The sequence below is a fragment of the Nannospalax galili genome, unplaced genomic scaffold (genome assembly GCF_000622305.1).
Source record: "Nannospalax galili isolate Female #2095 unplaced genomic scaffold, S.galili_v1.0 scaffold388, whole genome shotgun sequence".
In the NCBI taxonomy this organism is placed as follows: Eukaryota; Metazoa; Chordata; class Mammalia; order Rodentia; family Spalacidae; genus Nannospalax; species Nannospalax galili.
The window spans coordinates 26,048-50,534 of NW_008360304.1; the positions used below are offsets into that span (position 1 = coordinate 26,048).

The window sequence follows — 24,487 nt, forward strand, 5'->3', positions numbered from 1 at the left end:
TCCTGCCTCTGCCTCCCAGGTACTGGTATTAAAGGCACGGGCCACCATGCGCTGCAACATTTATTTTTATAAATGAGACTGTTAGGTTACATGGTTTATGAGGTACACTGTACAGATTTACGAACTGACAGAAAAGATAAAACCAGGCAGGAAAGGTGAAGGGAACTCTTACTATATAGGTAGGTCCCCAGGAAGTCAAAGTATATGTCATAAGCTTGTTTGTGAGAGTTTCTCCATTCACACCCAGCAAGATTTCTTCCCCTTTCCCATGTCCTCTTCATTTTCCCTGTCTTCTATCCTGTTTCAGTTTCTTCATTTCAACATGAGAGTAATTATGTCTCTAGGTTAGTAGAAATAGTAAATGAGATGCAAAACATTTAATATACATCTTGGCATGTAATGGATTTTTCAGCACATTTTCAATAAATGACAACTAATTTTAAATAATTCTTTTTAGTTTGTAGTTCTGAAATAAGTGATTTATAATATTTGCTAGTTGTAGTTGTGTTAATTAGGTGTTTTTAATCCTAGGTCCATAATTTCAGTGGCTATATGAATTTCTGAGCCTTATGCAAAATTTGGGGTACATCTAGTTTTCAAAATGTCCTGTTTATATAGTAGGATCATCTCTTTTTGAAACAGTACATGTATCCCTGAAGGTAAAGAGCCACTGATATAAAAACTTGCCTCTTAATTAGGCATAGGTATCTGCCTATAATCCCAGCAGTCAGGAGGCTAAGGCAGGAGTGTAGGTTCCAGGACAGCCTAGGCTGCATACTGAGTTTGAGATTAGCCAAGACTAGAGAGGGAGCACCTGAATCAGTCACCTGGCCCAATTACTCTTTTTAATATTTACTGCATTTTATTAGTTATAATAGCGTTTTTCTTTTGTTGTTTTTTTCTGGTACTTTTGAGACAGGTTCTCCCTGTAGCCTTAACTGTTCTGGAACTCACTGTGTAGACCAGACTGGTCTTGAACTCAAAGGGATCTGCTTGCCTCTGTCTGCTGAGATTAAAGGCATGTACCACACACCCCTGCCCCCTGCTTAATAGCTTATTTTCTAATCCAGATAATTGTGTTAAGTACTTCCAGAAACTCTGAGAAAGATACTGGCCCATGTAGACATTTTAGAGATGAGATAAGGCTCAGTGAGGTGGTCAGAGCCCTGAGTGAGGTACATGGCTTCTCTCCTGACTGCAGGCAGAGTCTGTGCTCTTGAGCACATTTATACAGCATTACTGCTATCTTGACTTCCAAAACTCAGCAATAATTTCTTTTTTTTTTTTTCTTCTTACTGTGGACATAAAATAAGAAAAGTGGGCATCAGGAACTAGTAAAAGGAATGGAGTTTGCTTTCTTCTCAGAGGTCAGATGTATAGGGATCTGAGAAACTAAGCATTCAGTTCTTGTGGGTGTTTTTGAACTAGGTGGGTATATTATTACCCACCCAGAAAATAAAATGTGTCCTTCTAAACCCTTTTTTTCCTCATAGTTTTTGTGTTTTTTAAGTTTATGGGTATCTGGTCCCTCTTCTTTCTATATTGTCCCTTCAGCAATTTTTTCTCCCTTTGGTGCCAGAGATTGAACTCAGGGCTTCATACAGGCAAGGGAAGCACTCTACCATTGAGCTGTATCCCTATCCCTTAGGTGTTACTTTCACCCATAAAGCTCTGACCCTACAGTTTTATGAGCATTCATTATGCTTCATAGTTTAATCACTTTATTCTTGGAGTAGATTCAAGGATCTTACCATACTAGAGCACTAACCTCCCAAGTCTTTGCTGTTTGCCAGGCATGGACTGAAATTGCCATGTACACAGGGTTCCATGTCAGCATTACCAGAGTTGTTAGGATAAGAGCCTGTGCTTTGGCAGCCATAAAACGTCTAAGCCAATTAAAGAGTCAGTAGTGAAAAATAGAAGAAGAAGGAGATTTATTCATTGTGGCAGCATTGGGAAGATAAAGAGCTCACAACCTCCCCTAGTGGACTTGGGGTCCTAACTTGAGTGTGAGGTTTAAACAGAAGCGAAGAAGTATGCATAACCAAGCAGTCCTAGTCAAGGTGTGGTCCTGCCTTTCCTCATTGTCTTAGTTCCCATGTCTTCTGCCCTGTTGTAAGAGCTTTCTCCTGGAGACAAAGTCCTCTTCTGGCTGCCCCCTGGGCTTCAGTCACCATAGGGAGGGCCCAGGCGTCTCTAACACTTCTTCATTTCTGCCAGGACTTTTTCTGTAGGGAAGCTGTTCCTTGAATCTGCCTTCCTCTGGTTTCAGAGGAGGCCTGCACATTCTGCCTAGCACATCCTGGAAACTGTCATCCAGGCTTCATTCACCTCAGCATGTACCCTTCAATTTGGCATCTGTTCATTGAACCAAAGCCCATTTTTATACTTACAGCTTGGGCTTGGATGACCTAGCATTTGAACCTGTAAACTCATAGAAACTGGATTTTTCCTTTATAATCAACTGCCATGGAGACAGGAGGGAGGTTTGCTGTGTTCACCTTTATTTCTGTTATCTAGCAGTGTTTATCATGTGTCGAACCCCTGTTAAGTATTCATTGAATGAACACCCTACTCCAGCCTTACCCAGCTACATTGCTCTTTGGTATTGTCTTTCTTGGCTGCTTGCCATGAAAGAAAAGCTGAAGTTTCCTTTGATTGCTGTTTTTCTTATCAGCTCTATCTCTCAGCCATCTATTCATTTGTTGAGCTCAGTTTTCTTAAGGTCTGTTTGATTTCATTTCCATCCCAGAGCCAAGATAATTTCACAGCTGTCACAGTGTTTAGTGAAGGTGTAGAGGAAAGGGAAGATACAGAACTTGGCTTCCAGTGCTGATCCTATTGTCCATGTAGTCTTGTCTGTTTGGTATTTGGACTCAGAACTGGTAGCTCTATTTTGACCCTGCTGTCTTTTCTTTAATGGAATATAAATGTCTTTGGGGGTGAAATTCTTGTTAAATTCTGCATAGTAGTGTACTAGAAAGATAAACCATAAAGTACTTCACATCTTCATTTATCAGATTATTCCTAGTATTTTATTAAAATCAACTATTATGGACTCCCTGTTTATTATTATTCAAACAAATTAAGCATATTCAGGCCTAGAGTCTATTCCTTCTAATTAGAGTCCTCCCCCCACCCCCCTTTTCCCAGATTTTTTTTTTTTAAATGCTATCACTGTCTAATTACACTGTTGATTTTTGTGAATTTTGGTTCTTCCCTGGAATGTAAAACGCAAGCTCCATGAAGGCAGGGCTTTCGCAAGGGCCTGGAGAGATGGCTCAGCGGTTGAGAGCACTGCCTGCTCTTGCAGAGGACCCAGGTTCAATTCCCAGCACCTACATGGCAGCTACGAACTGTCCTTAACTCCAGTTCCAGGGGAATCCGAAGCCCTCCTCTGACCTCCATGGCATTGCACGACACGGGTGAACTCACATACATGCAGGCAATATATTCATACACAGAAAATAAAGATAATAAATAAAATATTAAAAAAAAAAAACCTAGGCAAAAGGTTCACTTAGTAGGTGATCAGTGTCTTTAGACAACTGAATTGTGAATAGGCTAGTAGAAGCATACATTAGAATTTAATGGGAGATAGTTTTATTTTTTTGTTCCAAAAATATATTTTGCTTCACTAGGGTAGGGATGGTGGACAAAAGGCATTCTGAGGTGGTTTTTTGTTTGTTTGTTTGTTTTTTAAATACTGTTTCAAAATTTCAAAATCAGGCTGGGCATGGTGGCACACACCTTTAATCCCAGCATTCAGGAGGCAGAGGCAGGCAGATCTTTGTGAGTTCAAGGCCAGCATGGTCTACATAGTGAGTTCCAGCCTAGCTGGGGCTACAGGGAGACCCTGTCTCAAAAAGACAAAGAAAAAAAAAATTGAAAGTCAGACTCCCACAAGATGCCTTGAAATATTCACTTTGGTATTTCTGTATAGACACTGTGCTATAATAGACAGAACCCTGGATTTACGGCTTGGTAAGCGCGAGTTGTGGCCTGGCTCTGATTCATCTTGGTGTTTGGCCTTCTGCCTAGTCCCTTGTTGCTTTGGGTCTACTTTATTTAGTTTGACAGTTGATGGGGAAATACAGGATTTCTTGACATTTTGTTTGAGAGGCTCTATGGTACTTTTGTTATTTTTTTCAATTATTAATTGCCCATTCCCAGAGTAAGTTTTGAAAAATCAAGCTTTTTAGTTAAACGAGTTAGGCTTGTATATCTTTCACCACTTCTTTTTACTTCTTTGATGTAGCTATCCGATATTGTGAAAAATGTCAGTTGATTAAACCTGATCGGGCACATCACTGCTCAGCATGTGACACGTAAGTATTCCTCATCTGCTTTCGTTTAACACTAACACTGAAACTTGGTAGCAGAAGAAACATTTTACATGCTTTACAGTTAACAAAACTGTTTCATCCTTTCCCATCATTTGGGGTAGATTAAGAGTTAACAAAAATATATTTGGACTATACCGTAAGGAGTCTTCAATAACAGTTTCTCTGCTAGTTGATAGAATTTAACTTCAAATATGCTTTCTATGCTTATGTTTAATGTGATTTTTGATGAGCCAGTAATTGCAACTTCCTTAAAAAAGCTAATTTCTTGGATTAAAGACTATAATGATATTTTCTTGATTTTATTATTGATGTTGATATTAAAAACTTAAACAATTCCTTAGTTTTCAGTTGCCATGTATAACATTCTAATCCTGTGTTCATGTGAGAAAGTAGTGTTATTAAAAAATACTCATTTTAAGCCACGTGTCAATAATGTTTAGCCATATTTGCTTCTAACATTTTATTTGTATGATCTGTACATGCTTAAAATGATAGAAGTCATCTGTTTGCATTTTGTCTGCTTAGCTGACTTTTAAACTAGGCCTTCCTGATGTATAAAACAAGACTCATTCCTAGATTCCAGTATTAAAATGTCATTTGGTGTGGCAGTGAGCCAGATGTGCTCAGCTGACTCCATAGCGTCAAACACCATGACTGCTTACCTATGGAGATCCCTATGGGAATGCCAGAAATGATCTCTAACCTGATGTTTCTGGATTGGTTCTCTAAGATATAGTTTTATAGGGAAATTTTTTGTAAAGGAAAAATTTTAAATCAACTAAAATTGTATGAAATTACAGTTGGGGGTTTTTCTGTTTGCATGAATTTTCTTATGCTTGTTTCTTAGGTGTGTTCTTAAGATGGATCATCACTGTCCTTGGTATGTATGAAAGACAGAGGAGATTGCATGAGTAGGGGAAGGTGGAAGGAAAGACTTGAGAAGGATTTACTAAAGTATTTATTTTAGGTGTCTTTTTTTTCTTCTCGTACTGAGGTTTGAACCCGGAGTCTCCATACATGCTAAGCATGTGCTCCACCATTAAGCTATACCCAGCCCAATATTCCTATATTTGAACTCAATTCAATTACTAATCAATGTTAAGAATGATCTGTTCCTACATGCATATATAGATATGGACATATTTACATTTAAAAAGTTTTCTTTTAAAAATGTCTTCTGATGATTAATCCCAATGGTGATATATTACAAATTAGCATTAAAATGCAAGATTGTGTATAGAATATATTAAAAGTACATCTGTAGTTGAGACATTGTTTCCTAATTCCTAGTTGACATTGGGGTTCCAAGTAATAATGATACACTCTTTCCTAATTCCTAGTTGACATTGGGGTTCCAAGTAATAATGATATAAGCTTGCTGATTTCTTTTTTGTATGGCTAAAATGTAATAACATAAATATACTATTTTGCTGGGCGTGGTAGCACATGCCTTTAATCACAGCACTTGGGAGGAAGAGGCAGGTGGATCTTTGTGAGTTTGAGGCCAGCCTGGTTTACATAGTGAATTCCAGGACAGCTGGGGCTACAGAGAGACCCTGTCTCAAAAAGACAAAAAAATACATAAATATTACTATTTTAACTATTTCTACAAGTTGAGTAATGTTAAGTAGATTTACGGTGTTGTGCAGTCTCCATGATTTTTACATCTTACAAAACTGAACTGTTTTCATGAACTGACTCTCAACACCTCCCTCCCACCAGCCCCTGACAACCCTATTCTGTTTTCTATTTCTGTGAATTTGTGACTTTATTTTTATAGTGTGACTTTCTGTATTCTTCTAGGGTGAATAACTGTGTGGGATTTACTAATTACAAATTCTTCATGCTGTTTTTATTGTATTCCCTACTATATTGCCTTTTTGTGGCTACAACAGTTTTAGAGTATTTTATAAAATTTTGGACGGTAAGTCTTTTTTTTACCTGCCTTAAAACTTGTATTAAAGATGATTAAAGATGATATGCTTGAAAAGAATTACTACATATTATAAATAGACATACTTTAATTTTACTGATATGACTTTATTAGTGGGTCTGAAGACACACAGGGCTATACTTTTCCTTCATATAAAGTATAGGTTTACTTATAAATAAATGTATATTGCACAAGACATAATGAGTTTCTTTCAGTGGTCTAGATTGTTTGAGACAAGCCAGTGTAAGAAGGGAGCATTTTCTTCAGCTTGCTAAGACTCACTGCAGTTTCACAGTGAGAGGCACATCCTTGGCCCCAGACAATCACCCTGGCTTTCTAGCTGCATACATTTTTCAGCATTTAAAAAAATAGCAAATAATTGAAAAAAAAAAGTTTTCATCATCAGGGTCTAAAATGTGGTTTATGTAAACAGCTGCCTAAGAAAGAAAGATGCTCTTTACAGCAAATGACTGGGAAGTCATCAAAAGAGGACATCTGTATAGTATGTGATGGTTTCTTTCCATGGGGAAACAGCATACGTGTGTGTCCTGGCTGGCTTCTCCAGACATGTTAGAAAATTAGTTACAATCGTCACATCTAGGAAGGACAGTTGGGAAGGGAGACATGGTTTCTGTAGTTACCCTTTAATTTTTGTGTGCTATGTACAAATACTAATTAGTCAAATAATAATTTAGAAGTTAAATTTAAAGTTCAAACCTTTTAAAATATGAAAGTATGCGCTTTAAGAGAAAAAAAGGCCACCACAAGTGTGGAAAGAACTGTATCTCCAAAGTGCTGCTCTTCATTCGCTAGTAGTGTTTTAGTATTATTTGGTTTTTTAAAATCAGTGCATGTACTCTTTTGAAAATTTAGAAATAATTTTTAAACATATTAAGCCCCCCTTTCATTAAATTCTTTAGATATTCTTCATCCCTTGTCTCTTTTCCCTTCATCCCATCAGCCCCCTTAAATGTAGGTTCAGTCTCTTGCTGCCTGCCACACTGCTGGTTCTCTGTATTGTGTTTCTGGTGGTCACTCGTACTCAGGTGGCAGTCACAGCCACTGTCCTCAGCCCTAGACTGACCCTTCTGAGCCCCTACCCAATCTTCAGTTGATATTAAACCCTCAAACATGATAAAGCTGTCCTAAAAATTAACTTGTTTCAAATCAGTGTCCTGTTTTCTTTCCATTCTTCCTGTGCTTAAATGATTTAATGGAAACAAACTATACCAGCCCATCAGTTTCCAGGCTAGAATATTAATGTCATCTTGTTCTTGTTTGTCCTTTGTGATGCCTATGTCTAGAATCCGAGTGGTATACTACAAAAGGCTTTTTTAACACACAGGTGCCATTTATTTGATATAATAACTCCATGAAGGCAGAAATTGTTTTATTCTTTTGTTCATTGATAGAGCACCTAAATATTTATTGCCTAGCACACAGCATAGTAGGTGTTTAGTAAATAATGGCTGAATGACAGAATAGCCAAAGTGAAGATATTTTAGATTGGTCTTTAATTTGTGAAATTTGGAGTAACACTTATCTCACAGAATTAGTACATAGATTAAATTAGTGTAAATATATGGTATATAAAAAGCATTCAGTAGATGGGATGAGGGGGTGTGTTTATGTGTGTGGGTGTGCAGATGCACGTGCATGTACTTTGAGACAGGGTCTCATTCTAGCCAGGCTAGCCTAGAACTCACTGTGTGTAGACCAAACTCAGGACGGTCCTCCAGCCTCAGCCTCTTGAGATGTCTTTGGTTTTCTTTTTCGAATTCTGTGCACCTCAAACCATTCCTGTCTTACACCAGGGCTGTCTTCTGATGTCTCCTTATTGTTCTCTCTGTAAGTGCAGTGACTGCTAACAGAACAATGTATCTGGCTTTATTTTGCATGTTTAAAAGTATGTGTTCACTAGTCATTGTCTTTTTTTTGCTCCTATTTTGTTCTTGTCCATTTTTTTCTGGTAGGTTTTTTTTGTTTCCATAGAAAAGAGTTTTTATACTAAAAGATTAATCTTTTTCTTAACATTAGTATAGATGAGTATTTCTTTAATAAAACACAGAAATCACTAATTATCAAAGCAAAAATCAATAAATTAGACTGCATTAAAATTAAGAATTTCTCCTGTCCAGGAGCCACTGTATACCTTTACTTAATAATCTGTGGCTGAGGCAGAAGGTTTTCTTCAACCTAGTCATTAGAGAGCAGCCTGGGCCAGCCAACACAGTAAGTGACTCTCTGACTTACTGTGAGCAGCAAACAGCCAACACAGTAAGTGACTCTGACTTACTGTGAGCAGCAAACAGACAACACATGGCTCTTAGAATACCAATATGCACAAGACATGAGGGTTTCCTGAAGATACTCATCTTTTTTTCTGTCTCTGGTTGCAAAATTCCCACCCACATTTTCAACTTTATTTATTTATTATTTATTTATTTATTGGTCTTTTTGCGACAGGGTACATCATTTATTTATTTATTTATTTTTGGTCTTTTTGAGACAGGGTCTCCCTGTCGTTGCTCCAGCTGGCTTGGAACTCACTATGTAGACCAGGCTGGCCTTGAATGCACAGAGATCCGCCTGCTGGGATCAAAGGTGTGTGCCACCACACCCAGCAAAATTTTGTTTTTTGGTTTTTTTTTTTTAAATTTATTGTTTTATGTGTATGAGTGTTATGCCTGCATGTAGGTAAGTGCACCTGTGTTGTGCAGTGCCTGTGGAAGACAGAAGACGCTGTCAGATCCCCTGGAACTGGAGTTACAGACAGTTGTTAGCTGCCATATGGGTGCTGGGGTTTGAACCCCAGTCTTCTGCAAGAACAGTCAGTGTTCTTAACCGCTGAACTATCTCTCCAGCCCCGAAATTTTGTGGTGGTTTTTCTTTTTCTTTTTTTCTTTAATATTTTATTTATCATTTTTATTTTATGTGTATGAGTGTATTGCCTGCATGTATGTGAGTGCACCTGTGTCGTGTAGTGCCGTGGAGGTCAGAAGAGGGCTTCAGATTCTCCTGGAACTGGAGTTAAGGACGATTTGTAGCCACCATGTGGGTGCTGGGAATCAAACCCGGGTGTTCTGCAAGAGCAATCAGTGCTCTTAAACCACTGAGCCACCTCTCCAGCCCCAAAATTTTGTATTTTTAAACTGACTCTATTTATGATTTTTGACTGTTGCCTGTAAGATTGCACAAATGTTGACCCATTTTCTTCTGGTACCTTCATTGTTTTCATTTTACATTTAAATATATTATTTGGAAGAGGAGATTATTGTGGTACTTCTGTGTTTACTCTTTCTAATACCCTATAAAGATGTTTTAAAATGTAGGTGTTGTTACTATCCAGGTACAGCAAGACCCCCAGAGCTAGGGTCAGTTGTCTCTGAGGAGGTAACGGGAGAGAAGGGGTACACCTGGAGGGAAGCATGGAAGCATGGGAAGCTTAGGAGTGAAGTCCAGAGCTCGTGGAGCTGTTTCTGTGGAAAAGACAGGGTAAACAGCTTTAGGACTGGCCAGTTTGAGTAATCTCAGTGGACTCTGGGTGCCAGGTCTACCTCCTTTGTCTTTATCTGGTCCTGGAATGACTAACAGAGGAATACTGCCTCCTGGTGAGGGTGGTGACAGGAATGGCAGGCTTGGAGTTTAGGCTTTGGATTGCTTGGTATATGAAAGTTGCCCTCCTGGGTGGGTGCTTTGCTTTCTAAGAACTAGCTGGTTTGGGAGAGGCAGTCTTTGAAGTCAGTGAAGCCCTAAGATTTGAGCATCTACACAAGAAGGAAGGAACTGTGACTTATTTTTATTTTATGTGTATTGCTTGCATGTGTATAAGTGCACCTGTGTTGTGCAATGCTCAGGTAGAAATTAATTAATAAAAACAAAATGAACTAGCTTATTTACTTCTCTTATTTTAAGGAATTTGCCTTTGTAAATGAAATTTTAAGGTTATTCTTGAGGCGTATTTTTAGATTAGAGTTGAGAGGAGAGTGCTAATGTAGTTAAACTCAAAGTCACAAATGTTCTGTCCTAAATATAGATAGTTATTAACATCTTGGTTTGAGAAGACAAACACTGTCTGGTAGGTGATTTTGGCTTTATCAGTTGTATTGAGTTTCTGGACTGTCAGCCAGCAGGAAATGTAAACTAGATCCCAAAGTTAGGAACTTATTTAGTTTTTAATTTCCCCTTAATTTTTTTTGTCTTCCCCTCTGGCCTCAGGTTCCATCCCCAGGATGCCAACATTTCAGCTACAACCTACAAATAAAAAATGAAGCACAGGGTGCCAGTACTTCTGTATATGTTAGAGGAGGCATACCTCTGCCACAGTGAGGCCTCAGCTTCCCCTTTTGCTAGGCTATTGGGATTCTGTTTATTACTTGCTAGCCATACTAGCATTCAGTGCCAGGTGAAAGAGATTTCTAAGTGTACAGTCTTACATTTCCCTGTCAGCAAGTGCAGCAGTATTTATTAGCTTAGAAATTCAGCACTTCGGGGCTTAATGATTCATTATTTAAGAAAAAAAAAACTTCAGAAATTTCATCCTGAGTTAAAAAAAAAAAACCTACTAAACTTAAATCTACTTTTTTTAAAACAAATTATTATTATTGATCTTTTTGAGACAGGGTCTCCCTGCAGCCCCAGCTGACTTGGAACTGGCTTTGCAGACTAGGCTGGCCTTATTCTCACAGAGATCTGCCTGCCTGTGCCTCCTGAGTCCTAGGATTAAAGGTGTATGCCACCACACCTGGCTTTTTTTTTTTTTTTTTTAAAAAGAAATACTACTTTAGTACTTTTCTAGTTTCATTTCTGTTGCTGTGATAACATAATATGGCAAAAAGCAACTTGGGCAGTAAAGGGTTTCTTCAGCTCACAATGCCAGGCTATCATCTATCACAACAGGGAAGTCAAGACAGCAGGAGCCGAAGCAGCTCTCCAATCACATCCGTAGTCAGAAACACAGAGAACAAGTACTCCCATGCTTAGTACTAAGCTAGCTTTCTCTACTCATATAGTCTAGGACATAAACCTAAGGTGGTTCCTAGGTGGTTCTAGAGTATATTTGAGTTGACAAAACTAACCATCACAAGCACCTACTGTGTGCCAGATTGTGTTCTGGGACCTGGGCTAGATCAGTGAACAGACAAAAAGTTCTGTCTTTGTGTAGCTTACTTTTTATTTTGAGAAGAGTAGACAGATAATACAAATGGATCCTATGAGAGAGTTACCAAGTATGTGAGAAGATTGAGATAGAGTAGGTTGCATATTAAGGTGAATGGACAAGATGGGTCTCATTAAGAAGGGAAGATTTGTGCCAAGACTGGAGCAAATTAGTGGATGTCTAAGGGAAGAGGTTTCAAGCTGAAGGAACCTGTAGGTGTCCCTGGAGTGTTTGAGCCACAGCAAGGGAACTGTTGCAGTTGTAGTAGACTGAGTAAGGAAAATACAGGGAAGCCCAGGAGGTGGAGCCAAGTGACACTTGTCTTAGAGCCCAGTGGGCAAGGGGCTAGAGTGAGCACAGCCACAGTGTTCGAGGCTGTCATTGTTTTGCCAGCTGAAACAAGGCAGTAGCTATGAAACTGGTAAGAAGACATCAGGTCTCATTTTTGAAACTTCTAACTGGACATTTAAAGAAATAGAGATGTATATGCTAAACATTTATTCTTCTAGACACAAATCTTCTCCAAAATTGAGTAGAAAAGTATCTGTTTAGAGGGTATGTGAGATGTGTTTGAAGAGCTAAATGTTCTTACCTGATCTCTATGTTGAATTTTTTGGGAAAGTGTAGATGACTGGTAGTGGGCTATTTCATGTACTACTCCTTCGAAATGTATGGGACTTACAAAACCTAGCATTCAGGATACCTTGGTATAAAAATCGTTTTCTTTATTTATTGTCTCTATTTGCACAAGCTTTGCCGCAGGAAGTCTACAGAGAATTGCCCAAAGGTAAAGCACACCATTGCCATGACTTTTTCATGATCTCTTTTATGACATTGAGAGTGAATGTATGTAATTAAAATTTGCTTCCATAAGTTGGCAAGATAGAAGTATCTTTTTGTTTTGTTTTGGGATTTTGTTGTGGTTACACTGGGAGAAAAGAGAGGGAAATGTCATCAGAATAATGATGCAGGGCTAGGGAATATTCAGTGGTAAAGCTTCTGAGTCTCTAGGTTAATCCCCAGCACCACAAAACAGACAAAAACTAGTGCTAATAGCCTTTCTTTAGTATGTAAGACACCTGTGTGGTGTGTGGTGTGGGGCGGCAGGGTGGGTTGTATGTGTGTGGGTGCTCATGCATGTGGAGGCCACAGCATGGCATTGGGTGTTGTCTTCTATCACTTTCCTCCTTATTGCTGAGATAAGTTCTCTCACTGAACCAGGAGCTTGCTGGTCAGTGAGCTCTCCTGATCGCCCCTCCTCAGTGCTGGGGTTACAGTGATGTGCAGCCATTCCCTGCTTTCTTTGTGGGTGCTGGGGATTTGTACTCAGGCCCTCAGGCTTGCAAAGCAGACACTCCTACCCACCAAACCATTTTCCTGTCAACAATTTTTTTTCTTTTTTTTTGAGACAGGGTCTTACTGTAGCTCTGGCTGAACTGAAACTTGCTATGTAGACCAAGCTGGCCTCCAACTCACAAAGATCTACCTGCCTCTTATTCCCAAATACTGGGATTAATGGTGTGAGCCGCCATACCTGGCCCTTAACATTTTCTTTTTGATTATAGTTGTATGTGTGTTTATAATGTGTGCATATGAATGTGGGCCCGCATGTGCCATGGCATGCATATAGAAGACAACTTTTGCAAGTCAGTTCTTGCCTTCCACCATGGGTTCTAGGGATTGAATTCAGATTGTCAGGTTCAAGCAGCAAGCACTTTCACCTGTTTATCCATCTTGCCAGATCTCCTCTCAAATATGTTGTTTTAAAATTTTTGTTATGTGTTTGAATGTGTATATGTGTACAGTACATGCATGCAGGTGGTTGCGATGAGCCACCATATGGGTGCTGGAAACCTAACCCAGATCCTCTGGAAGAGCAGCAAGTGCTCTTAACTGCTGAGCCATCTCTCCAGTTCCCTTAAATACTTTATTTTTAATTTATATGTATACCACAAGTACGCAGGTACTCACTCTCAAAGACCAGAAGAGGGCATTGGATCCCCTGGAACTAGAGTTAGAGGCAGTAGTGAGCTGCTGACATGGGTGCTGTGATGCTCAGCAGCAGGTGCCCTTAATCATTAAACAATCTCTCTAGCCCTCGTCAAATACTGTTTAAATCAAGAAAGGTTTTTGTTTTTTCTTTTGAGATTTGGTCTCATGTATCCAAGGCTGACCTTGCTCCTCCTGTTTCCACTTTCTGAGTCGTGAAATTACTGGCATGCACCACCATGCCCAGATTTTTTGTGCTGCTGAGAATTGAACCCAGGGTTTTGTCCATGTTGAAAATCCTCTACCAACTGAGCTATATCCCTAGCCAGCCAAGCCCCCTGATATGATTTTATTTTTAAAAAGCAAATATTTAAAAGGTTCTTCCTATTAATAGATGATTTCTTCTACCTCCTCCTGTTAGTAGGTACTAATTTCTTCTATCTTAAAACTTCTGTTAAAATGCACGTAACTGTAAGAAGGAATAACAGAGAAACTGTTTTCATTCACCTTGTGATAACTTTATCAAAATTGTCAATTACCTAACAAAGGCTCCAAGGAAAAGAAGCAAGGATGAAGAAAAGAGGAATTGGAGCATCTAAGATCTAAGGTCATGGACACCTTTGAAGTGTGACCCAAAAATAGAGAAGCATAGAAATAAAAGTTAAATATATCACACTCAGTTTGTGGTTACAGCTTATATAATTAAGCACCTGTTAGTAGATAAACGGGAGAACCCTTGTTCCTTCTGAATTTGAGGGAAATTTGAATATATACATAAGCTATAAAGTAAAATGATTGGGTAGAAGAGTCCATCTTTTCATTTTATGACTGAATTGCTAAGATGGTTAAATGTTTAAATGACTGACCTTTTATGGGCTCAGCCTGCTTTGGGAATGCTGCTAGATTATGCCTGCAATTCTTGGTTGGGGTCTATTGTCTCATTGATTTCAATACTCTCATATGTCAAATTTTTTGGTAAATTCAAACTTTAACAAAACCAGATTATGAGTTATGAGGTTCAATATCCTCAAAATTAACTCTTCTTTCTTCTTTCCTCAGAATGAACTGGCAGATACACGTGCAAAATTCCATGTACTTTTTCTTTTCTTTGTGTCTGCAATGTTCTTCGTCAGTGTGCTCTCGCTGTTTAGCTACCACTGCTGGCTAGTTGGAAAAAATAGAACAACAATAGGTAAATAGACTGAACTAAAATACAGTTCTTTAGGAAAATGACCACAAATGAATGTGAAATCCAGAGAAAGACTGTAGTCAGGTATTAAAGAAATGAAAACTAATTCTGTATTTAAATGTCACTGTGATTGGATACAGTGGGTGTATTAAGAAGTGTAAAGCTCACGTTGAAAAAGATTGCAGAAATGACTATAATATGTAATTTCAGTGATTTATATAAAAATAGAGAACTGACTATGTTTTTTAAAATACTTTATTTTTGGGCTGGAGAGATACAGTTCAGTGGTTAAGAGCACTGACTCCTCTTGCAGAAGACCTGGGTTCAAATCCCAGCACCCACGTGGTGGCTAACAACCATCCGTAACTCCAGTTCCAGGGGACCCAATGCCCTCTTCTGTTCTCTGCAGGCATTTCACAACATGGATATACTTACATGCAGGCAGTACATGCATACACATGAAATAAAATAAATATATATATTTTGGGGGTCTGAAGAGATGACTCAGCGGTTAAGACTACTGGTGGTTCTTGCAGAAGACCCAGGTCTGAATCTCAGCATCCACATGGCAGCTAACAACTGTCTGTAACTCCAGTCTCAGGGGATCCAACAGCTTCTTCTGACCTCCTTGGGCCTTGCAAGACACGGGTGCACTTACCTACATAGAGGCAATACACACATACACATAAAATAAAAATAATTAATAAAAAATTTTTTAAAATAAAATAAATATATGTGTTTTATTTTTAAGATTTTTGTTTATTTTTATTTTATGTGTATGTGTGTTTGCCTGAAAGTACATTTGTACCTGATTTTTGTGGCTGCCAGAAGAGGGCATCATAATCCTGGAACTGGAGATATGGAGGGTTGTTAGCCACCATGTTGGTGCTGGGAACCTAACCTAGGTCCTCTGCAAGAATAGTCAGTGCCCCCCCCCCATTTTATGTGTGTGTGTGTGTGTGTGTGTGTGTATTTCATACAGAACATCCCAAACAATCTTACCTTTATACCTGCATCCCAAATGGCCCTCTCCCATACTGTCCCCCTCCCCCACTGAAGCCCATATACTCTGTCATCCCTGTTACTGCTCACTGTGTTGTCAGTGCCCCCAGTCATTTCCCAGTCTATCCTGTGAGTCTAGTCAGCCTATCTAGAGACCTGGGTTCAAATCCTAGCACCCATGTGGCAGTTAACAACTCTCCATAACTCCAGTTCCAGGGGATCCAACAGTCTCTTCTGTCCTCCATGGGCATTGCACGACATAGATGCACTTACCTACATGCAGGCAATACTCTCATACACATAAAAATAATAAATATTTTTAAAAATTAACTTTTTTAAAAAATGAAAGTATAGAGGAAGAATTCAGTAAGATGTTTAATGGTAGGACTTGGCATGGTAGGGCAGACCTGTTACTCCAGCATTCAGGAAGCTAAGGCAGGAGGGTCACACATGTGTAATATAGGGGTACATAACAAGACATAGTCTCAAATCAGAAAATGAAGTAGTCACATTGAGCTGTTGTCCTGTCAGACTTAATACCTTCTTATGATTGAAATATTTATGTAGCTTATATGTTAGTAAATTCATAAGTATTATACCATAGTTGTAATTTTGTATGAAAATTAAAGGCCACCTGCTCTGAAGCCCATAGATTGGCCATGTGAATTGGAGAAAACAGTTTTTTAGTGCAGAAAGATGAAGAGATTTGAGTTGTACATTTTAGCTACTTATGATTTGAATCACTCTAATCTTGTATGTTACTGTTTTATATGGGCTTCCTGTATAAGGATCTCTGCTTTTGCCAGCTCTTCTCCATTTCCTTATGCTTTATTTTCCATATAAATAAAAGTCCTCACATCTATTAAGTACTTTGTCCTCTTTACAAAATGCCCTGCCATCTCTTACCTTTAGTCAGAACTGGCAAGAAGTTCACCAGTATGCAAAGCCTAATACTAAAGCCATTCTTTAAAAGCTAAAAACTGAGAGATTTCACACAGAAAATAAGAATTCATTTAGAAATTGATAAATCTGTTATTGGTGGGCCCATTTTCCCAACTGGAACCAACCAGTTAGGGGTAAATTGTATCCAGTAGCCTTAGATGGGATGTGAGCACTAATTTGCTTCTCACAAAGCTTGATTTTTTTTGTTGTTGTTTCTTTGTTTGTTTTGAGACAGGGTCTCTCTGTAGCCCTAGCTAGTCTAGAACTCACTATGTAGACCAGGCTGGCCTTAGATCCACCTGTCTCTGCCTCCCTAGTGCTGGGCTTAAAGGCATGCGCCACAATGCCTAGATACTAAACCTAATTTTTGATTTTTTGCTTGTTAGCCTGAGCCTTTAATGGCCAAGCTATCCCTCCAGCCCAACAAAGCTTGATTCTTTTCGTCGAGGCTGCACTTTGTATATGAGATGGACTCTGCCAGAATACCTCAGCTGGATCTCTTAAAGGAAGCAAGATCTGATTGGACTTGTATTCTCAGAGGTTTTAGGTCACGGGGTTACTCCCTACGTTGTTTGTGCTCTGTGGTAAGCCCACACATCCAGGTAGGGAAAGCAGAGCTGCTGACCTCATGGCAGTTAGGGAAAAGGAGAGGAAGGGAGAAAGAGCACCTTTCTTGGTTCCATTAAACTCTAAAGGACCTACCCATCTCCCCATGACCTGCTCCCTCTAACTGACCTCTACTTCTGGATGGTTTGGTTTCAGCACCTTCTGTTGATGCTGTCAACTAGCATCCAGTCCTTAGCATATGGTTTGGGAGCCATTTCAGATCCTAACCATAGCATGGTATTTCTAGGCACCTCATTGTTCCTTCTGAATAATCTTTTTCAAACTTATTTTTACCCGTGATATTATTTTATACCATGACTTAGTACATGCATGTATACTTAGAAAAGTATATAAATAAGAACATTACAGAACATTATTAATTTTAACCCTGTATAATATTCTCTTGATATTTTGTGCAATCTTGTTCATCAGCCACTAAGTTGATTTTGTGGCCATTTTTTGAATAACATGTTGCCTTAGTATTACCACCCTACGGCCCTGGTCTCTCTCTAGTTCCTCACTGCTGTATCCAGATTTTTGTTCTCTCCTTTGAGGGCATTTTATTCTGTTTCACCTCTGCTCTTCACAACCTAGCCATCTTTAGATCATTTCCCCACATTTCAGTGAGTTCTGGATTCCAGTTAAAGCCATTGTCTTAAGCAGGAAGCTTGTCTTATCCTTTTGATTTGGGTGGTCATTCGTTCCCATAATCACACACACCTCCCCACCCCCACCCCCTCCCTGTGTGTGTCTGTGTGCCTCTGTCTCTGACAGGGCCTCCTGTAACTGAGACTGATCTCAAACTCTGTGTAACTAAGGATGACTTTCACCTCCTCATTCTCTTGTCTCTGCCTCTGAATGCTGGGTTACTTACAGTCATCTTCGAAAATATTCAACCAGAGCATTCCATCCTCTCACCGGGCCTTCTACCTCTCCTTTGCCTCTGTACTCCGGTGCACCCCTTTTTTAGATTCCAAGTCCTCCCTTACCAAGTTTTTCTCTTCTGCTTTAATTTTTCACATTCATTTATTCTAGATTTCTGATAGATGACTTTAACTCTTTATAGCACTCATGACTCTTCTGCCCCTAGATTTTCTCCCATGATTCTTCTACTAATCCATGAACTGGGGTTTTCAATCATCTACTCTGTTATCATGTCCAGCAGTGCTTTGACATCTAGAGGAAAGCTGAACTCCCAGAGTGTTAGTCCTTAGAGTGGAGAACTCAGACCTCACTGGGGTCCTCAGTACTGGCTCTATTGCCCTGAGTTTCTGGTTGGGATTTTCACCTGTTTTCCACAAGATTAATCCAGATTGTCACCATTCTTTGACTTTCCTTCCCATTTGTGAGTGCTTCAAGAGAAAAACTAAAAAGCCACAAGCAAGCTCCCATTCTCTCACCTTCATGACCTTCTATTAAATGTTTCTTTGTTTCTTGTTTTCTGCCTGTGACTGTCAGCCCTCCAACTTCTGAAGAAAGATGTCTTTTCTGGTGTATAAGATTTTTGCATAGAGCTCATCTAGATACTTTCTTTTCCTCTTGGATTTTTTTTTGGGGGGGGGTTCTATTCTACTTTCTTGTACTATCAGCCTCTGCCAGAGCTCCATCTTATCCATAGCCTTTAAGGCATGCTGAAGTCATTGTTTTGGGGGTGTTTTTTGTTTGGTTGGTTGTTTTTTGTTTTTTGGGTTTTTTTTAATCTTTTTGAGACAGGGTCTTCCTGTAGTCCAAACTGGCCTGGAACTCACTATGTAGACCAGGTTGGCTTTGAACTCAAGAGATCCTCCTGCCTCTCCCTCTTACAAGTGCTGGGACTAAAGGTGTGCACCACCACGCCTGGCTATTTTGGGGGGGTTGTTTTTGTTTTGTTTTCTGAGTCAGGGTCTCTCTGTAGCCCCAGCTGGCCTGGAACTTGTTTTATAGACCAAACTTGCCTCTGCCTCTGAGGGCTGGGACTAAAGGCATGCACCATCACTCTAGACTGGAGTCATTGTTTTAAAAACAGAGAATTAGGCAGTCCCCTGGAGCAGAGCCATGATGGGGTTCTGATAGCTCAGCCCGCTTTTCCCCCAGAAAGGCTAAACTTTTTTTCTTCCCTCTTTTTTTCTTTTAGCTGCTGGCCAAAACTTAAGTATGCTTTTAAACTCCATAGCTAACACTTTTTCTAAAGCTCCTTTCTGCATGCTCCCTTCAGTCACTGCTGGGTGACTGACCTCTGGGCTGCCTTAAGCAGCTTGGCTTTTGTTTCTTCTCCTTCTAGGCAGCTGTAAGGTTTGCAGTTTGCCAGCCCTAGGGTTTTCCTTTTAAACTCTGGTAAAAATTGTCCTCAAGCTTCAAATTAAATATATAAATAATAAAGTAATAAAGCTTTTCTTGTGAGGTCTTTTTCTTGACCTCATTCTGTATCATTTGACAAGCAATGGTCCATAACCTGCATGTGCCACCCATCCCTTGTCCATGAGCATGCTTGAGAACCCCTCCCTCCATCATCTACCCTACTCTCACCCCCAACACACACACACTCCTTCTCCTGTTAAGACAATATTAGCTTCTTTCATGTCTGTATTCACAGGTTGCCAGGGCTGTTTTAGCACTTGGCATGTGTAGTTTTGCTAGACTGTCAATTCTTTGATAGAAATATCATCTACATTTTTGTTTGTACCTGTGTTATTTGGAATATAATAGGATGTTCATAAATAATGAGTTCAAAGCTTAAAGATAAAATGAAGTGGAATAAATCAAAAGAAGTATAGTATTATCTTTTAAGCTGAGGATTTAGCTCAGTGGCAGATCACTAGACTAGCATGTGCAAGGGTTCATTTATTAGCACCATAAAAATAAAATTGATAAAACAGACGTTACAATTTATTTAAAAGTTTTTCTTTTTTTCTTTTCTTTTTTTGGGGGGGTGGGGGGCAGGGTCTTCCTATAGCCCCAGCTGGCCTGGAACTCGCTATGCAGACCAGGCTGGCCTTGAACTCAGAGATCCACCTGCCTCTGCCTCTGCCTCCAGAGTGTTGGGGTTAAAGGCGTATACCACTGTGTCTGGCTAAAAGTTTTTCTTTTAAAGATTTGGGTTTTTTAAAAGTTTTTAAAATTTTTATTTATTTTTATTATATGTGTATGCGTGTATTGCCTGCATGTAGGTAAGTGTACCCGTGTCATGCGATGCCCACGGAGGTCAGAAGAGGCTGTTGGATCCCCTGGGACTGGAGTTACGGACAGTTGTTAGTGCCATGTAGCTGCTGGGATTCGAACCTGGGTCTTCTGCAAGAGCAACCAGTGTTCTTAACTGCTGAGCCATCTCTCCAGCCCCATGTTTTTGTTTTTGTTTTTTAATTTTAAATTATGTATCTGTGTGTGGGTATGTGTACCTGCTTATGGGTGCTCCTGGAGTCTAGAAGAGGGCATTAGATCCCCTGGAACCAGAATTACAGACAGTTATCTGTCACCATGGGGTGCTAGGAACCAAATTCAGTCCTCTGCAAGAGCAGTGTGTGCTCTTTAAGTGCCAGGCCATTTCTGCAGCCTCTCAAAAAACATTTTTAAAGCTGGTTATGGTGGTATACTCTTTAATGTCAGCACTCAGGATATGGAGGCAGGCAGAGCTTGGTGAGTTCCAGTTCTAAGCTTTGCCCACCCAGCAAGTTCAAGGTCAGCCAAAGTTATGTAATGAGACTCTGCCTCAAAAAACGAAATAAAGGGGCTCTGGAGAGATAGCTCAGCCATTAAGAGCATTCTTATTCTTGCAGAGAACTGGGCTGTGTTCCCAGCACCCACATGGTAGCTGATAGTTATCACCAGTTAACTCTGGTTCCAGGGAATCCAGTTTTCTTTTCTGGCCTTGTCAGTCCCTGCATAGACCTGGTACGTCTACATACATTTAAATAAAACACTCATACACAGCCAGGCATAGTGGCACATGCCTTTAATCCTAGCAGGCCCATGAGCTCAAAGCCAGCCTAGTCTATATGGTAAATTCCAGTTTTGCACAATAGCAGTATCATGTTTTATTGTTGGGCCTGGAGGCACATGTCTTTATTTAGTCCCAGTACTCGGGAGGCAGATGCAGGCAGATCTCTTTAAGTTCAAAGCCAACCTGGTCTACATAGTAAGTTTCAGGCCAACTGGGGCTACAGGGAGACCAAAAAAAATCCACAAAGTTTGGGTTTTTTTGTTGTTGTTGTTGTTTTTGTTTTGTTTTTTGTCTTTTTGAGACAGGGTCTCCCTGTATCCCCATCTGGCCTGGAACTCACTATGTAGACTGTGCCAGCCTCATCGAACTCAGAGATCTGCCTGCCTCTGCCTCCCGAGTGCTGGGATTAAAGGCATGTGCCACCACACCCAACTTTTTAAAGTTTTTTAAGAAGCAGTATATGCTAGGCATGGTGGCATACATCTTTAATCTCAGTACTTAGGATGCAGAGGCAGGTGGATCCCTGTGAGTTCAAGACCAACCTGAGCTATATAGCAATTCCAGGAAAACCAGAGTTACAACAAAATGCAGTATGTATTGAACACTTACTTCATTTGATTTTCAGTAATATTTGGATTTCTCATTTTATATGGTTGATGAAATAAAAATTTATCTTTCCCAAATAATTTCTGAATTTTATTTTTTAAAAAATGGGTGGTTTTGTTCTGTTCTTTGAGACAAGGTCTTACTATTTAGCCCTGGCTAGCCTTGAACTCACTATGTAGAACAGGTTGGCCTGGAGCTCACAGAGATCCACCTGTCTCTGACTCTCAAGTGCTGGGATTAAAGGTGTGTGCTTCCACGCCTGGCTAAAATAGATTTTAATTGACATGATAATTGTACATTTTCTTTTTTTAATATTTATATTTTTATGTGTATGCGTGTATTGCCTGCATGTAGGGAAGTGCACCTGTGTCGTGCAATGCTCGCAGAGGTCAGAAGAGGTTGTCAGATCCCTTGGAACTGGAGTTACGGACAGGTGTTAGCTGCCATGTGGGTGCTGGGATTTGAACCTGGGTGTTCTGCAAGAACAGCCAGTGTTCTTAACTGCTGAGCCATCTTTCCAGCCCCTGATAATTGTACATTTTCTATGGTATAGTCTGACATTTCAGTACATGTTTGCATTAGTGCATTTGTCACCTCAAATGCTTATTGTTCCTCATTATCTTTTTTGGGGGGGGTCTTTTTCTTTCTTTTCTTTTTTTTTCTTAACAGAATCATTCCGTGCACCTATGTTTTCTTATGGAATAGATGGAAATGGTTTCTCTCTTGGATGCAGTAAAAATTGGAGACAAGTCTTTGGTGATGAAAAGAAATATTGGCTAATTCCAGTATTTTCAAGGTAATTTATAAAATGTAAGAATTGGTTATGGTATCATATACTTCTAGTTAAATGTGTTTAGATTGAGAGATTTGGAGCTAGAGACATGGCTCAGCAGTTAAGAGCACTTGCTGCTATTTGAGGGGACCTGGGTTTGGTTCCCAGTACCCACATGGCAACTCACAACCTTCCCTAACTTTAGTTCCAGGCAATCCTGCATACTTCTCTGGCCTTGAAGGCAAAACAAAGTAAAACAATTTTTAAAAGTTTCAGAGGAGCTGGAAAGGTGGCTCACAGTTAAGATCACTGGCTGCTTTTGCAGAGGACCTAGGTTTGATTCCTAGCACCCACATGGCAGCTAACAACTGTCCATAACCCCAGTTCTATGGGAACCCAATCCCGTCTCTAACCTCCTCAAGCATTACATGACACAGGTGCATTTACGCACATGAAGGCAAATACATTCATACATACAAAAAATAATAATAAATAAAATATTTTTAGAAAAGAAAAACATATTCTCCAGCTGATTCATTTTTCCCTAATTCCAGCCATTTTAGGCCATCTGTGCGTTGCACTCATTACAGAGAAGGAAAAATATTTAATATTTGTAAGATATGTAAGGCATGGGGCTGGAGAGATGGCTCAGCGGTTAAGAACACTGGCTGTTCTTGCAGAAGACCCAGGTTTGAATCCCAGCACCCACATGGCAGCTAACAGCTGTCCATAACTCCAGTCCCAGGGGATCCAACAGCCTCTTCTGAGCTCTGCGGTCATTGCACGACACGGGCGCACTTAACTACATGCAGGCAATACACACATACACATAAAAAGAATGAATAAAATACTGAAAAAAAAATGATTTGTAAGACATGTAAGTGACTCGTACTTGTAGAGTACTTGGGAAGCTGAGGCAGGAGGATTGTTATGACTTTGAAGCTAATCTGTATTACCTGTCTCAAAAAAAAAAAAAAGAAATTATATCGTCTTTTAAATTGCCTTTTGGGGGCTTGTTTGGTTTTTTTTTTTTTTTTTGGTCTGAAAATGGCCTACTCGCCTTCATTTTTTTAAAGACCATTTTGATGGTATAGAATTCTAGATGTTATTTCATGTGGCATGCATTGTTTTCTGATAACAGGTTTATGATCACCTTATTTTTTTCACTCTATGTATGTTTACTTTGACTTCTTTTTTGGAATCAGAGCCCTGTTGGTCTGGAACTTGATACGTAGAACAGCCTGGCCTTGAACAAACAATGATCCACATGCCTCTTGTCTCCTGAGTGTTTGGAGTAATGACATGCACCAGTGGTCCTGACCTTTTGTGTTCTGTTTTGTTTTGATTTCTTTTGACACAGGGTCTCCCTGTAGTCCCAACTGGCCTGGAACTCACAGGGATTGCCTGCATCTGCATCTTGAGTGCTGGGATTAAAGGTGGATACCACCGTGCCCAGTGTTCTGTTGTTTTGTTTTAAATTTAAATTTTTTAAAATGTGTTTGAGTTTTGTACATGTGTGAAAGTTTACCATGCGCATACAGTGCCTAAGGTTAGAAGAGGATATCATGTTCCCTGGAACTGGTGTTACAAATTGAATTACCTGCCACATGGATGCTGGGAACCAAACTGGGTCCCCTGCAAGAGCAGCAAGTGCTATTAACCAACTCTTCAGTCCCATAGATGCCCTGTTTTTTTGAGGCAGGGTCTCATACCTCAGGCTATCCTCAAACTCACTATATAGTGGGAAACTGGCCTTGAACTTCTTCTGATCCTTCTCCCTCCATCTCCTGAGTGCTGGGATTACAGATGTGCACCATGGTGCCCAGCTGGTTCAGTTTCTTGTCTCTGCTTTTGTAGTTCAAATTTGGAAAAACTGTGCATTACCATTTGTATCATTTCCCTCCCCCACTGCAGATACTGTGTGTGTCCCTACATTGACTACCCAGTCCTCACAGCTTAATGATGATACTTGTTTTTTGGTGTGTGTGTGTGTGTGTGTGTGTGTGTGTGTGTGTGTGTGAGAGAGAG

General features: G+C 39.8%; 1 protein-coding gene across 2 annotated transcripts in view; it reads left to right on the top strand.

Annotated features, from left to right (window-relative positions):
• Window positions 1-24,487, top strand: part of Zdhhc20 (zinc finger DHHC-type containing 20) — a 51,414-nt gene that overhangs the window by 18,540 nt on the left and 8,387 nt on the right. For both annotated transcript variants that reach the window (XM_008824317.3, XM_008824318.3), the window contains exons 4-8: window positions 4,259-4,328; window positions 5,194-5,226; window positions 6,150-6,270; window positions 14,486-14,618; window positions 22,357-22,483. In XM_008824317.3, the coding sequence (XP_008822539.1) occupies window positions 4,259-4,328; window positions 5,194-5,226; window positions 6,150-6,270; window positions 14,486-14,618; window positions 22,357-22,483 (484 nt within the window). The remainder of the gene's footprint in view (window positions 1-4,258; window positions 4,329-5,193; window positions 5,227-6,149; window positions 6,271-14,485; window positions 14,619-22,356; window positions 22,484-24,487) is intronic.